The sequence below is a fragment of the Cyrtonyx montezumae genome, unplaced genomic scaffold, assembly GCF_038088225.1.
Source record: "Cyrtonyx montezumae isolate F1298 unplaced genomic scaffold, pur_monq_1.0 scaffold_3, whole genome shotgun sequence".
Taxonomy (NCBI): domain Eukaryota; kingdom Metazoa; phylum Chordata; class Aves; order Galliformes; family Odontophoridae; genus Cyrtonyx; species Cyrtonyx montezumae.
The window spans coordinates 95,683,005-95,698,247 of NW_027072034.1; the positions used below are offsets into that span (position 1 = coordinate 95,683,005).

The window sequence follows — 15,243 nt, forward strand, 5'->3', positions numbered from 1 at the left end:
GTGGTGAGTCCAACAATCACTCAGAAGAAGATTTCTCTGGCTTCTACTTCCTGCCTTTCTTCTGTTGACTGCTACACGGCTTGACTTCTTTAAGCCCATGATCTGGCTTTTACTCCAGCCAATCCATGAGACAGCAAAGGGTTGGTGGGTTTTTTTCATTATTATATTTTGGTTACTCAGCTTTGCATTTTAATTTGTGTATAAGAAAATCACACACAAGAGACTGTTAGAGAAGCAAACAAGCAGCATCGTCTGAGTGTATACTAGTAATGTCAAAGTAGTAACATGGAATATGTCACCTTTTTCTTGACGTTGGCATGTTATGACAGGGAAGTAATTTACTGCCTTTTCCACTTCCAAAATGGCTAATAACCTGATATATGTTAGATTATCCTGGGTGAATACTCATCTTTCATAATACCTGCTTCTGGCCATAGTTATTGATCATCTGGCAATGACGTACTGCAAATGCATGGAGCTGATGCTGATGTATTCAGAAAGTATTCACCTGGCTAGTGGGGTGCATCTCCAAGTCAGTCCATCTTTCCATCATTTCCCTGACTTCCTACAAGACTACAGGTTTCCCTCAGGAGTCATTACACCTTCTATTTCTCCATCTACAGAGCTGACATGAGATCCCTTTGGACTTCTCCAGCCCACCAGAGAAGGGGAGGGGACATTCACTCTGAAGATTTAAAAAGGTACCCCCAAACCTTTCGGCGATCTTGTGACACACATTATTCACAGAAACAAAGACTGAAGATTTGCTACTTCAATAGGTATGAAGGTGAGTGAAACTCTTTTGGTATGTGGGTAACATTTAGTTTGCAATTTAAGACTTTTCATGTGCGTATATTTCAGGAACTGATGTTAGTAATTTAAACTTATAAATGACAGAGAATGCATATACACACAGTTATATTCAATATGTTTGAAACCACTGCTTAAAAATAATGAATAGCAAAATGTGCTATGGAATAAAATACTGTGAATCACAGAGCTAGGTGCTCTCTAATTCCCATCACTGTTACCAATGCTTTGCAAAAACAAGCAGATATGCAGTTTGTTCACAGAGGATTCAGGCTCGGTGCTCTCATTTGCATGTGCTACACCAGCAAACAAATTCAAAGGATCCAGCGAGCAATGCTTTTGACATCTATGTAGTCGTGACTGATGCAAATAGGAAGCTGAGTTTAAAAACTTCATTTTCCTGAGGAAGTAGAGATGTGCTTTCCCTGTTTTTGTTTGTTTCTTGTCTGATCTCTATCTTCAGGCTTGGTAAAATCAAGATGTACTTCATAGCATATTTCCCCCCTAGTCTGTACATTATTCTCATTTCTGTAGGATCTTGTGTCCTTGCAAATAGAAGCACAAAAGATGCTTGACTCAATGGCAGTTCTCACCTATACGGGACCTTTACGATGAACATGAATAAAAAGAATGTTTGATTTAACCTTTATCCTCCCATTAGATCACTGAGTACTGAAGATGAGATAGCCATAGATCATGGTGAGACAGGGCAGCAAGACAGGGAGAAAGGAGGAAGAGTAAATACTCTCTCATTTGGATTTGAAGTTGAGAAGATTTACAGATCTGAAAAGCTTTTCCTGTATCTTGTGGTTCTTTGCTGTGCACAGAGTCTGCGTAAACTGACAACATCTGCAATGGCACTGTTCCTTGCAGTGTCCTTCCTATCTTTCTCCTGGAGTGCTCCTCAGGTAAACATCTGACTTGGGCTGAATGCACAGCTTCTACCTCGCAGGTCGGTGCTATTTAAGTACTTGTATCTGTTAGTAATGCTGTACAGTGCTGACATGTCTCTTGTTTTTGGTTTTTTTTGGGGGGCATAAAGGCTCATTTCCAAAGGAGAAACTGGACTCCTCAGGCTATGCTCTATTTGAAGGGTGCACGTAAGTCCTAAGCTCTTTATATTTTGAGGAGATAACTTTCTATACCATTGGATTATTCCTGATATGCTTGGCTGTATGCAGCAGTAAATTTCCAGCAATGCTGTGGAGGTAGAAGTCCTCAAGCATGTCAAGATGTGTTTATCATTATTTCTTTTTGTCTTTGAAACAGTAGTATTGCCAATACTATAATTAATTTTTAAAGGAACCCAATTGAAGAAAGCAACTACTGGAAGAATAAGAGCAAATCAGAAAGTTCTAAAAATATACAGAGTTGGAAGCTTGATTGTGAAACCTATTGGAAAGGCAATTTCCTTAAATGAAATAATAAGGGAGTTTACTAAACTCTTGATACATTTATCATTCCTTATTCAGGAGTTAATTAAATCTTCCCAAACAATAGAATAACACATATTCCTACTACAAGCACCTTGCATTATACTCAGTATTCAGACCACGAGTGATCTATGCTAAGAAGAAATTGCATGTCAGGCTTATCAGTACTATGGTATTAAGGTTGTGCAAATAAACTTTTGAGTTTCTGTTATTAGTACAGAATGAAAGGAGCATTCAGAATAATGCATAGAGTCTGAGAGATCCTGTTCTCTGGTGCAGCCCCTCAACATTTAATAAAACCATTTCTATTTTTAAAATTTCGACTCCAAACTGTTTAAAAATCAAAAAGTACCAGGCAGAGTATGCATGAGGGTTCCTTCCAATTATGAGCACAAGATATATGTGTCTAAACTACAAAGAGCAGTGAGTGTAACACTGTGTGAAATAAATTCTGCTGACAATGAAATTATTTCTATTCATAAAAGAAAATAATTCAGCCCCTTAATTTTTTTTAACTGAGTAAAGGACTGTACTGCTTGCATACCAATCTTCTTTCAGTTCTTCTTCATTTCATGTAGAAAAATCCTTTTAAACACTTCAAAGACCAGCAAAGAGATTGAAGGTTCTTGATTGGACAGCAGGCAAGGAATGACAGAAGAAAACTCTTCCATGCTACAGATCCTAAAGCAGGATAATACAGTCATGGAAATTTTTGGAACAACAGTTTTATGGAATAAAAGATGTTTCTGGTTCAGGATGGGTTCTGAAAGACCTCAGGAGAGAACAATTTTATGTTTGTAGAATTACTGCTACAATTTTCAGTTTCGAAAAGACTGCTTGAGTGGTTGTAAGGTACCAGTTACATCAGATCTGGGAGGTTGTTTTTACCCTTTCCCCACTGTTCTTGTAGAGGGACGTCGATTCATCTCAGATGAGAGTCAGCGAAAGGATCTGTATGGCAGAATGCAGCTTGGTAAGTACATGTGCTCAGGTGTACATAACACACTGATCTTTGCTCAGATTTGGGGAGTAAACTGTGAAAAAAGGAGAAATAATTTTGCTTTCCTGGAATCATATTTGAGGAAGCACTTTTTTTATATAACTTCCTCCCTTTATATCCTTCATTTCAAAATACATGTGAAACACAAGACTGTGTGCCTGGTTCTCCTCTCCTGCATACCTGTGTGACTTCACTTCCATAAGCTGTGATGTTCCACACAGACTGGGTGTAAAGTACAATTAGCATCAGTCCCTTTGATTTTCTTTTTTTACACGAAAGAAAAATAAATCAAGTCAAATTATTAATTATGCTGAACAGAAAAAATGACAAAAGTAGACAACATCATTCCATGTCAGACAATTTTTTTGGAGGAAATAACTAGCAAAATAAGGCATGCATGAAAAAAGACAACATTCTTTTTTACCTTCTGAGACATTTCAAAATAACCTCCTTTAGCAATAAATTGATAAACTCTTCTGTGTTAGACGTTTATCAGCCTCACTATGTGGCTTTGAGCACGTAATGTTATAAAGGAGACCACTATACCTCTTTGAGTCTCTAGCTGTAGATATAAAGAAGAAAAGGGCAATATAAAGAAATTTCATCAATCACAACAAACTGAGAGTCTCTGATTTTTTAATTCTAGAAACACGCAGCCAAAACACAAATCCTTTATCTCTTTCTGAAGCTGCAGCACTGTTCCTTAGCTCCTTACGGAAAGCCCAAGAAGGTAAACATATATTTTGTTTTAAACTGTGCTTTTAAAATGGGATTATATGTAGTTTTAAGTTACTTTTTAGTAAATGTATTTATAAGTACGCGTTAGTAAATGTATGTAACACTTTAATCTAAAAACTTGCCTTATTCCAACAGAGTGAATTATACCAAGTTGTACATTTACACAGTCTAGAGCAAGGATCGGAGAAGTAACAGTATGTAAACTTTTATACATTCAGCTTTTCATCTGCTTTTCAGATTCTTATTGGTCTAAACTCAAGGGAATGCCTATTTGAAATTAAGTTTTCCAAAATAAAAACTACTCTACTGGGGTTCCTTTTTCCTACAAATATTCCTTGCGAAGTTTTCATTCCTCCATTGGCTCTCCTGTTCTGGTAGAAGGGCTTAAAAATAATTCTAAAAGGCCCTTAACAGGAGCTGTGCTATTAACGTCTGACTCTGAGTGCTGCTGCTGACACAACTAACAAGGAGTCCCAATGAGATTTAGAGGCAGTGCTCAAAACATCCTCAAAAATCCAATAATTCATTCAGGTATTTCTGGCCTGCCAGAAATATTGCCCAACCCTCCCATTTCTGCCTCCTCGTTATTTGCTTTCTCCTGCTGTTGCTACATACTCTTGCTTCTAAGTTCAAAAACCTCAAAACCTTTGCCTCCTTTCCACAGCCGCAGCCTCCTACAGCAGAATCCTGCTACTGTCAGCTCAAGTAACTTGTGTCCCCCTATCTTCTTCATCATATTGCAGCCCTTTGGATGAGGACCTCTGCCTCTTGTCCCCCAGCCTCACTCTTCACTTTTCCTCACTAGACCAGCTTTCCTACAAAGCCATTATCCCAAACCCGGCTTTGTCTCTTTGGTCCAAGACAGGGAAGAGCAGAAGATGGCTAGAAACGACCTTGTTTATGTTGTTTGTGGTTGTTTTTTTGTCCTGGTTGTGAGATCTTTATCCAGACCGTTAGTTATGGTAACCACAATAGGAAGAAATGCTTTATTTGCGTTGGAAAATGTAAAGTAAAACCCAAGTAAAATACAAGGTAGTTTTGTACCTTTTGCATAGATATGTAGTAAGACAGTTCTGTTACTGCCTTATTGCCTTCAGTGTGATCAATAAGCACGTAATAAATAACTGCCTGGCCATCACTGTGGTATCAACCCACCTCTATTATCTGAAGCATATAGCTTCAGATAAAACCAGAATTCCTCTGGAACCACTCCTGTCTACTCCACTTCCTAAAATCCCACTCTGTACCTCACATAACGACGGGGCTCTGTGCTCAGCTCTCTCCTCCCCTATCTGACAGAACTACACCACTGAGCACTGTTTTGCCTGGAAGAGGTAGAATTAACAGTGAGCAAAATATATGAGCATTTCTGAACATAAAGCAATGTGTCTTTTGCGTGTGCCAAGAAAAAGAGAAAATTCTCTGAAGTTTACAATTCATAAATTTTAGTGGTATTTTCCTCCCTGCTGTTTCTATTCTAAAAGAGAATGTGGATGGCAACTGCCCCTCAGGAAAAAAGGTGACATATCTAACTAAGCAAAACTGTCAGCTTGTTTGGAAAAAATTCCATGGAATAACACTGAAATCCTCCTGACTAAGATAAGTGTGCAAATAAAGGATAAATACATTATTCTCTTTGGCATGAAAAACGTGTGTCTTGTATTAAAATATTCCTCTGGACGTGATTTGAATCTCAATTCTTCAGCAAACAGAAAAATTGCTGCCCTTAAAATCTATTTTCATGTCTTAGCTAATCAGTCACATTACACTAGGGCTGTCCCTGAGGTATATCTATATCCTGGAAACTAGGAGTGATTGAACTTTATCTACTTGTTTTTTCTCATTGTGTCTTGTCTTGCAGTGGAAGAAGAAAACAGCGATCACCCTGGCTACCTGATGGATAATCTATCAAACTGGTGAAATACCTCATATTTCTTTAACATGTGTATTCCATATACCCTGAACCCATGATATGTGTAAACAATGTTCATCCCCACTTAAGTTCCAAAGAGTTGGCTTATATATTCACTGCAACATTTTGAATTTCAAACTGATTAAAACTTACCAGTTCAGCTAAAGAAATTACTTGTAAAGTTCCTGTCTTGCTTAGGTAATTTTGTATGTTTCATCTAAAATTTAAAATCCACTGAACCATCATAGCTGAAAGGATGAATGAATTGTCCTTTTGGACAATTACTTTGTTAAAATCAAATTTTCAGTTGTCACAGGATAACTGTTGGCCACCTTCCACCCAGTTGTATATTGAAACCTTTTTATTTTTGATAATGGTAGATTCCTTCACCACTTCATTGCTGGTCCTGTAAGTCAACACAGGATCAGGGCCTCAAGTAATGACCCTGGCATGCAGACACTTCTGTTGTCAGGAGATTTGGTTCTGCTGGAGCTAGTGGGGGCACACTATTTACAAATCTAGTGTCAAACATGACAGCTGCCACACATTTCTAATTGCATCATCATCACTGTATCATCTCAGCCTGTTCTTTAAAGCTTTGAAACTGAAATTACACAAATAGGTTAATTATCTTGCCATGCTGATAAAGATATATGGAACATTATTTACATAGCACTGGGGTCTTACTGGAAAGCCGTCTGTAGTTCTCACATAATTCAAAGGTATTTTCAGTAGTTTATAACACTGTGTGGAGGAACACAACAGGAGAAATCAAAATATCCTTGTCTGCTCATTTTTAAAGACTGATTTATCTATCAGTAGCAATGTATGCCACATGACAGAATGCATCCATCACAGACTTCAGCTAAAGACCACCAGAATCTTTTCATTCACTCAAGTCACTGCTTATTCTGAGTATACTCTGAATGTCTCAAGTGCATCTAAGGTAATTTTCAGCGCAAGTGCTAAGACATGAAGTAGAAACTTATACCTCTTTTGAATTATGAGTATCATGAAATTAGTGTCTCTAAACGTCCCAAAGACACAAAAACTGTTCTAACCACATTCTCCATAGACTGATTTTTGTATATATTCCTGTAGATCTAAGCTCACTAGTTTAGACAGCTCTTTTCAGGTATCATGAAACAGAACCAAAGTTCTGCCTTAGGAGTGAGCTCTCTGTGAAACTACAGCATTTTCAACTGGCAGATAATTGCTTATGTGACAGATAGCTGCTACAAATCCTGTCAGACGACAGCAACTGCTAGAAATTTGGGCATTTATATAAAACAAGCTGTTTCATTGGTTGATTTAAAAGTTTTTTCCTCTGACATTGCACATTCAACAAGCAGAAACATTTCAGCATACTTAAATTGCCTTGCTACTGACAGCTGGTCCTAACATAAAAGACAGAACAACAACTAGTCTAAAGGCATGAGGCAGAAATCACTGGCTCCTGCAGGAGCATTTCTGAGAAGAATGAGCACAGTATACATTTTAGCCATGACTCAGAATTTGTGCACTTTCTGTCACTGGACACATGTTCACAATGTGATCATGCTGAAACAAACATCTAGATTTGTGAAAGATGTCATGCTAGCTCTTGAGAAGGAATAGAAGTATGCATGCATCTAAGAGAACCTGCAACCTGTATTATATGTGTTGCTTATTTTTCTCCTCAGAAATTTCTCCAGAAAGAAAAGCTGTAGCTTCTCTAATACAACCCTAGCAAAATCCTTCCATGTTCCATACTGTCAGGACTGTGTCTCTACCATTAAGGAAGATGTACAAGATGTATCTAGTGATCATGTCTTCCAGTAATGCAATTAAGCCAGGCCTGGAATGATGACAAGCAGGTGTTTACCAGCTTGTTGCTACCAGAACACTTTTAGGTAATGAAATGCTGGATCATCCTCAGATCATGCTAATGCAATTGTGATGAGAAGGAATTTGAGGTGAAATGCTATTGTTCAGTAAAACAGTGCACTGAAACACAAACAATAATGCCAGGTTTCTTGAAATCTTTTTTTTTAAAGAGATTAACTTTCAATCAATATGACCTTTAAATGTCCTTTTGTTGAACTCTCAACCATTACACTCTGTGACAGTGCGAGGTAGTTTTGGTTAAAACCACTCAAACGAAGAACATACATGAGTTCACTGAAAGCAGCTGCCCTCCATTTAGTAAATGATATGGATAAAAATATTTGCAGTATTTTTGCTTTCACTACTTTAATATGAAAAATACCCATTAGTTGTTTTTCATTACTTCAAAAACATCTGGACAGTTGTGACTCTTTTAAAATTCATTTAAGCTTTTGCAGTAAAGCTTGAACACAGCTTCTCACACGGTGTCTTTCTTCAGTGATCCAGATCAGCTTAAGAATGAAAATCCGATTTTAAAACTGATTTTACGTGGCCAAAGAAACAGATAGGCACTTAATCACTTTTACTCTTTATGGTCCGTGTAGCAGGAACTGTGTCATCAGGTGTCAGACAAGTGTTAGAAAGGTCAATGTGTAATCAAAGTGGCACCAAGTTAGCATCAAGTTAGTTAGAATCAAGTTAGCACCCCCAGCCCTGAATAGCAGAGAAGGTAAATATCTCCACAGGTCAGATCTTCCTACCTGCTGAGGCAAAGGCTGAATCAAGGTCTGGAAATGGCTTTTCTGGAACAGTGAGAAATTCTTGAATCACCAAAAAAAAAAAAAGATGGATCTCCTTCCTGATGTCTTTGTGTTAAGATCTCCTTCTGAAGGTCAGTTTCAGGTACTCACTGTTTCTCTGGAACTTAAAATACCTTTGAAAACGGCAAGGCAAACTAGATTTCTGATCCTCATTGACAGATTCACGTCTTCCAAAGCCATTTTGAAAAGAAGCTTCATAGGCTTTTGCAAATTGTGTATGTGGGAAACAAATGTCTTTGAAATCCAAAAATCCTGTTTTTTTCTCCTTAGATCATTGCCACTGTTAAATTTGTAGTCCCATCTTCCTACCTTTCCCCCTTCCCCTCTTCCCCCACCCCTGGGGTGTGGGTACACGGGTCCCCCATCCTGTTATTCATGGAACTGGACTGAACTTGCCTGTCAACCACTGACAGGTCTCTTCCACAGAGCTGAAATAAAGCACAAACCAGTGGGCAATCAGAAGAACTGAAATTACCCCACTTTGAATTGGTCTGTGACACATATGTTTGTCTGCATGCAAAGTTGTGAATTAAGGAAATTTTGTCATTGTCTTTGGGCAATTCACATTCATTTCCTCCCTGAAGTAGTTGTTTAACAAACTTAATGTAAGACATGATGAACACAATTAAAAAGACAAGAGGAATCAGAAAATAAATGGTCTGCTGTTTATTGTGGGTCAACAGAACTTCAAGAAGATGACTTCATTTATACATAAAATTCAAATGCACATTATATAAGACTTTATATTGTTCCACAGTGTGTTTTACCGTTGAATCAAGACACTTGCATGTGCTGCAAAAGATGTTTTAAATGATGTAAGTTTACAATAAGATAAACAGCATAAGGAAAAATAAAGAACATTTTCTCCTCAGATTTTTACCTCTGACAAGACTTCTCCAGTGTAACACTCTTCTCTAAATTTTCTGAACTCAGGCTTAAAGATGATGTTAGTCTGAGAGGAGAAAATGAGGGACATAAATGAAGGAAGAATTCATCTGGAACAACCACAATGGAGCTATCTGTTTGAACTGAGATTAGTACAGATGATTGTGCAGACAAAGATGTGATCTACACTTTATATAAGCTTAAGAAAACCGTTACATTCTCTAAGTTTACTAAGCTTGAGAAAATCTTCTACCTCCAAGTAGAACAGAAAAATTGTCATTTAAACTACTTTAAAGGTAAAGTAATATTAGGCTTCCCAACAGTGTAGTTCAAGTGTGATTTTGAGCTTCTCCTAAATTATAACATCCTGTCCTTAATACAAAGCTTGCAATGCCTACAGGAGAAACTCTTAAACACATGGAGAGAATCTGCTTGGGTGCAGAACAGCACATTCAGTTCCTGTACTCTCCATGCTGCTTCTTCTTTCCTTGTGGCAACACTCCAAGTGAAAATGGAGACTTGATATTTTGCCTATCCCTTTCAGCTTCCTCATCCTCATCATATCTTTCATCCTCATCTTCATCTTCGTCTTCACTATGGTGAGGGCTGGAATGCTGAGAGACAGAAGGTGATGGTGGCACTGATGAAGGTCTGGGGAATCTGAAACCTTCCGTCTGGCAGAGAGAGGAGCAAATTGTATATAAGTTATCACAGTGTTCTTCAATTGATTGTGTTCAGCATTTTAAGAATATCAGTGCTACAAGGCAAATCACTGGTAATGGATGTACACGAGACTTGCTTTGCAGTCCAAAAATAAACTCCCTTGAATACAGACCCCTTCAGTCCTGCTCTGCCAGTAAGTTCTTACATGTCAGTGATCCTTAGTGTGGCAAAACATAGGTTTCCTTTCCAGCACTGTTTCTTGCAAAATATGACCATACGTATTGAGCAATAAAATCCTCACCATTACATTAAATCCTTTTGAGTTCTGTAGTCAGAGTGTGCTGAATTTAGAATCTGTCTGAAGTTTGAGCAGTTTTCTAGTTATAATGCCAACATCTGCAGAACTAAAGTCAAACAAGGAGTTTAGGCCTAAGTCTCCTTTCTCATTCTCATTTCAAAACATGAGTTGCTCTGGTGGTGTCTGGAGATTTCATTCAAATAGCATGAAAATTAATCTGGATTTGAGCAGAGACCCTTTTCAAATTGATGCTAATATGCACTATACCTGAAATGACTGAAAGTGTGCCTTTAAACTGACCCCTTGAAATTACAGCTACAGCTTCCTCCTCACATACCCTTATTTAGATGAATTCAATAATCTTTGTCTTTTTTTTTCCCTTGATATACTTTCCCAACTCCTCTACATTTGAGTTTGTACAGAACTTCTCCATGTTGTTAATCAGAAGAAAAGTTAAGGACTCTCTTCTAATAGAAATCCCAAAGGCCAATTCCTCATCTAGTCTAAAGTGGCATAGTCCCATTCAGGTCATTCTACATCATCTGAAGAACTGTTTATGTATTTCACATGGTACCCTTACTGTTTGCATATGATACCATTATAAGTTCTGAATGGAGCTTGGGTCTATAACTAGAGGTTTTAACTGTGAGTTAACTTCCCTGTATTTAAGTAAAATCTTACTGATTTTCTGTCCCATACACACATGTTCTTTTTTCTTCTCTCTGTAAAGTAACCGAAAATGCAGATGAATTCATCTCTAAAAGTAGATTTTACCTTTGGTGGAGCACACGGTTCCATCTCAAATTTATCGGGGAATGTTCTGCTGAGGGCCAAGTGTCTAGCATGCATGTAATACTGCAACATAAAAGAGCAATCTTTACAAGTCAAGGAAGTCTTGTGTAGACTTAAGCAAAAAAACAAAACAAACAAGCAAACAAAAAAAAACCATAGGAGCAAAGCATGATGATGTACAAAGGCCAAACATGAGAGAATCCAAGTGGCACTGATATTTGTAACAAATGTATTACTTGGAAATAGAGAACTCCATACTGAAGCAGAAGGTGTACCAAGATGGAAACCAGTACTCATGACAGTCAGTGTAGTTCAGTGTAGAGTGACTGGCATTTATTTGTCAACATATAACAGGGTCATTTTTTTATTCAGAGGATTTTTTATCTTTACTTATGCATGTGTATACACTTAAAATTTGGGTTCATCCTTGCTTAGGAAGAATGTGCAACTGTTACAAAGAGGAAATATTTATGAGTTTTATGAGGTGTGGCATTTAAGGATTTGGCAAAAATAGTCAATTAATCTACTACAGTCATCGGTCTCCATCAATTGTACTGAGAAAAATAGCTTTTGTCGGAAACTTACACTATGCTGGGAATCATACAAACAGGAAGATTCTCACACAGATACCAAGACAGAGCAAGATCCAAAATAGTTTCAAAACTGATACATGTGCATCCATCCACTTCTTTTCACCTGTGGATTTGAGAATGTTGCTTTGCTAGTTTCTTCTTAGTAGGTGGTACTGTAGTGTTTTCTACATCAAATAAAAAATTCTGTTTTGCTTTAATGCACAGATTTAGTTCAGGATTGCCACAAGGTCTGGCAGCATTTTAAGAAGAATTGATAGGATTCTTGAAAGACTCCAGGGCACAGATCCTACTCACTGTAGAGTTGCCAGTGTTTTCAGAGGCATAATCTTTTTGTACTGATGTTGGCATGAGGAGTAGAAAGAGCTTACTGTGTCTGGCTTCTGCTCTAACCTATTCAGTTAACTTATGCCTATCCTTACCACAGGACAATGGAAGCATTACACTGAAATATAAAGGTAGGCTTTGTCCTTAGCACCTCTTGACAGGTGCCTTTCAGAACAGGAATGCCTCCTTGCATTGTAGCATGATGCTGAAGACAGAGTCTCTGGAATTTTTAATACCTCTATTAATAGTTTCACACACCCTGCCTAGGTATCTCCAGTCCAACAGATCTGAGAGCCTCTCAGTTCGATTTCTTTGGATAATCCTCTGGCGACGAGACTGCTGACAAAATCCATACAGGAACTGAGTCAGCTGGTTGCATGATTCATCAGGTGAGCGGAACCTCCTGTCAACTATGTAGATGCCTAAAGAATACAAAAATGTGAAGATTAGCTGAATTGAAAGTGGGATCTGACCTCTTACATTTCTATTCTACTGTCTGTCACATAGTCTTACAAACATTATGTAAGTTATGTCAATGCCCACATATATGATTTTGTAAAGTAGAGCAAATTTCTCTACCTGTAACCTTTCTAAAGGTTCTCAAAGACATGCCTAGCCAAGCAGGTGTAGATATATTCTGCAACTGGCTCTATCCTATCCAGTAGGTCAGGATATAACTGGAGCTAGTGTGGAGATGTTTCCATTTGATTGTGCAGACAAGCCAAGGAGCTTAGTAAGATGCTCTAGTTTGGTCACATTCTCAATATTATCTTGATGTACTGGGATTTAGCTGCACTCTTCCTCACCACAGTTTAATCAGGGATCATTTTTCTAGATTTATGGGGAGATTCTTATCTGTAAGTAGGCTCCTTTTATTGTCACAGGCTTAATTTTTAGTGTACACGATAATTTACTGTTTGTTTGATGGGGGCATGCTTCGCTGTTCCCAAAGTCCCAGCATATCCTTCTTGGACTATTCAAAGAGAAGGAGATTTTCATTGCTTCTTTGAAAGGTCTCCAAGTAATCCAATGTAACCTGAGCTACTGGAGGAATGTGCCAGGAGACTAGAAATGGGTCAAAGAGGGCAGAATTTGAAACAACAGGGCAGACAAAATATGGTAATAGACAGAGAGCCTGAAAAGAGTTTGGATAAATATCAAGGCTTGAATAGCCTGTTCAACATCACCAGAGTTTTGGAGCTCAGAATGTATTCTTCCAGCGAACTGCACTTCACTTGTGAAAGTGTGAAACTGAGGAGATGAAGCATTGTTGCTGTGGCTTTTGCTTTCCTAATGCAGAGGCACAATTTTGATGGTATGATATTTTTAATACCATATTTGATATGATATTAAAGATTTTACCATAAGCAGCTGGGTCAGCAACATGCTCCTGCATGAAACAGCCAAATCCAGAAAGGTTTGTGGTCACACTGGGAATACCCATCACAGTACATTCAGCTGCCAAAATAAATAGATAAAAAAATGTTTCAAGGCAATTTGATCTGAGTAGTTTCAGCGCACGAGAAAAAAAAAAAGAAATAGGTGGACAGAAGGTCCCAGAAAACTAGAGCTGCTCTGAAAACATCAAGGGAAAACTATAATGCTTTGTTTTGGATTTAGGGAAAAGAAAACAGAAAGGAAACAAAACAACATATAAAGAGAAAATTTCATACTGTTTTTGCAAATATATTTTTGTGTTTTCCAGCAGCTAAAATGTAAACACTGTAGGATTCTAGTGTTGAAATGGAGAATCATGATATATATGGCCTGGACTGTCTGGATTTTAAATTGAAGCCTGTACACAAATGGTAATTAGGTGATTCATTACTATTTGCATATCTGATTCTCTTAATTGCAAGAGTGTGCTATATATTGTATTTTGTTATTAGATGTTTGTAAACTAGTCTCTATAGTAACAACAAAGGAAACGTTAAGTTTGTATTGCTTTCAAAGTAGATATCGAATCATCTATATAAACTTATAAAATGTATGCCTCTTTTGTAGTTATTTCTATTATTACTGTAAGAATAACTTTTTACTCATGCTTAGAGAGTTTCTGATGATGAATTTAAGTCTAACCTAAAGCAGCAATCAGCTACAGTAAAATACTCCAATATTTGAAATACTGAAAGCCATCTACATGGCTTTTGTTCATATGACAAGGAAGCTGATGGGGACAACAGAGCTACAGATCCACCAAAAACAATCACTTTTTGTTTCTGGGAGAATTAAATGGGTGTGTCAACAAAGAGAATCTATTCTACAATAGTAAAAGAAATAACTCTTTTAACTAGTGTAAATCACATCTTTCCTCAAAACTGCTAATTAGCAGTCTAACTTTTCCGGTCAGATTACTTTAAAGTTTGACTTCAAAATCATCCCTGGCTGTCACATTTTCCTTACATCTTAGCTGAGACTAAAACAGGAAGAGAAAGTGCAGGAGTGCAAAACAGCTGACTTGGAATTAGATAGCTCTCTTATACAGAGAGAAATAGCTCTGGAGAATGATCAACTTTGCAAAGCTTTTATTCTGATTCATTGGCTTACAGCAAATTCACTTCAGAGGAGCATCCAAACTTTCAGATGTGTATCAAGATTACAGAAGATATTTTGCAGGACATATGAAAGGAAATAGGCACCTAGGCTTTTTTCTTCATAGACATTCAAGTTCATAGTTTGCCCTGATTTCAGTAGGTGTTAAGTGCCTTTTGTAACTCTGGGTAAATTTTCTTGAGCCTGAAACTAAATGCTCTCCATATCTTTAAAAATTTCTCTTTAAGTCTGTGAGATTGTCTATTACTTTATGTACATATTTGTGGTAAATATCTTAGATATGGTGTTACATACACCTATCAAACTTAATTGCTATCTTGAATTAAATCCACTGAAGTATGTCTGCTGATAGCATCAGAATTCTTGCTCTGTCCTTTTTTTTCCCCAATATGCACATTCCTCTAAATCTTTTAAAATCCTTTATGCAAATTAAAGATTATGTTCAAAAAGGGTTTTTTTTTGTTTGTTTTTTGTTCTAAAGCCACAGAAAAATGAAAGATTACATGTTAGTATGGAAAAGGGTCCAGCGCAGTGACAAATTTGAGAAGCTGTCAG

At 37.5% G+C, this 15,243-nt stretch overlaps 2 protein-coding genes across 3 annotated transcripts in view; one reads left to right on the forward strand and one right to left on the reverse strand.

The window, feature by feature from the left end:
- GYS2 (glycogen synthase 2) overlaps window positions 1-15,243 on the reverse strand; it is an 88,202-nt gene that overhangs the window by 36,680 nt on the left and 36,279 nt on the right. Inside the window, exons 13-16 of one of the 2 annotated variants that reach the window (XM_065742470.1) lie at window positions 13,498-13,593; window positions 12,394-12,557; window positions 11,201-11,281; window positions 9,638-10,139 (exon numbers count right to left, since the gene is read on the reverse strand). In XM_065742470.1, coding sequence (XP_065598542.1) covers window positions 9,918-10,139; window positions 11,201-11,281; window positions 12,394-12,557; window positions 13,498-13,593 — 563 coding nt within the window. In that variant the 3' untranslated portion in view covers window positions 9,638-9,917. Of the gene's footprint in view, window positions 1-9,637; window positions 10,140-11,200; window positions 11,282-12,371; window positions 12,558-13,497; window positions 13,594-15,243 lie in introns of those variants that run through there. The other variant, XM_065742471.1, reaches the window with a different exon arrangement.
- Window positions 455-5,901, forward strand: SPX (spexin hormone). Its single transcript, XM_065740881.1, has 6 exons — window positions 455-532; window positions 1,638-1,718; window positions 1,853-1,910; window positions 3,154-3,216; window positions 3,890-3,973; window positions 5,843-5,901. Exons 1-6 carry the CDS (start codon window positions 455-457, stop codon window positions 5,899-5,901), a joined length of 423 nt encoding a protein of 140 aa, XP_065596953.1.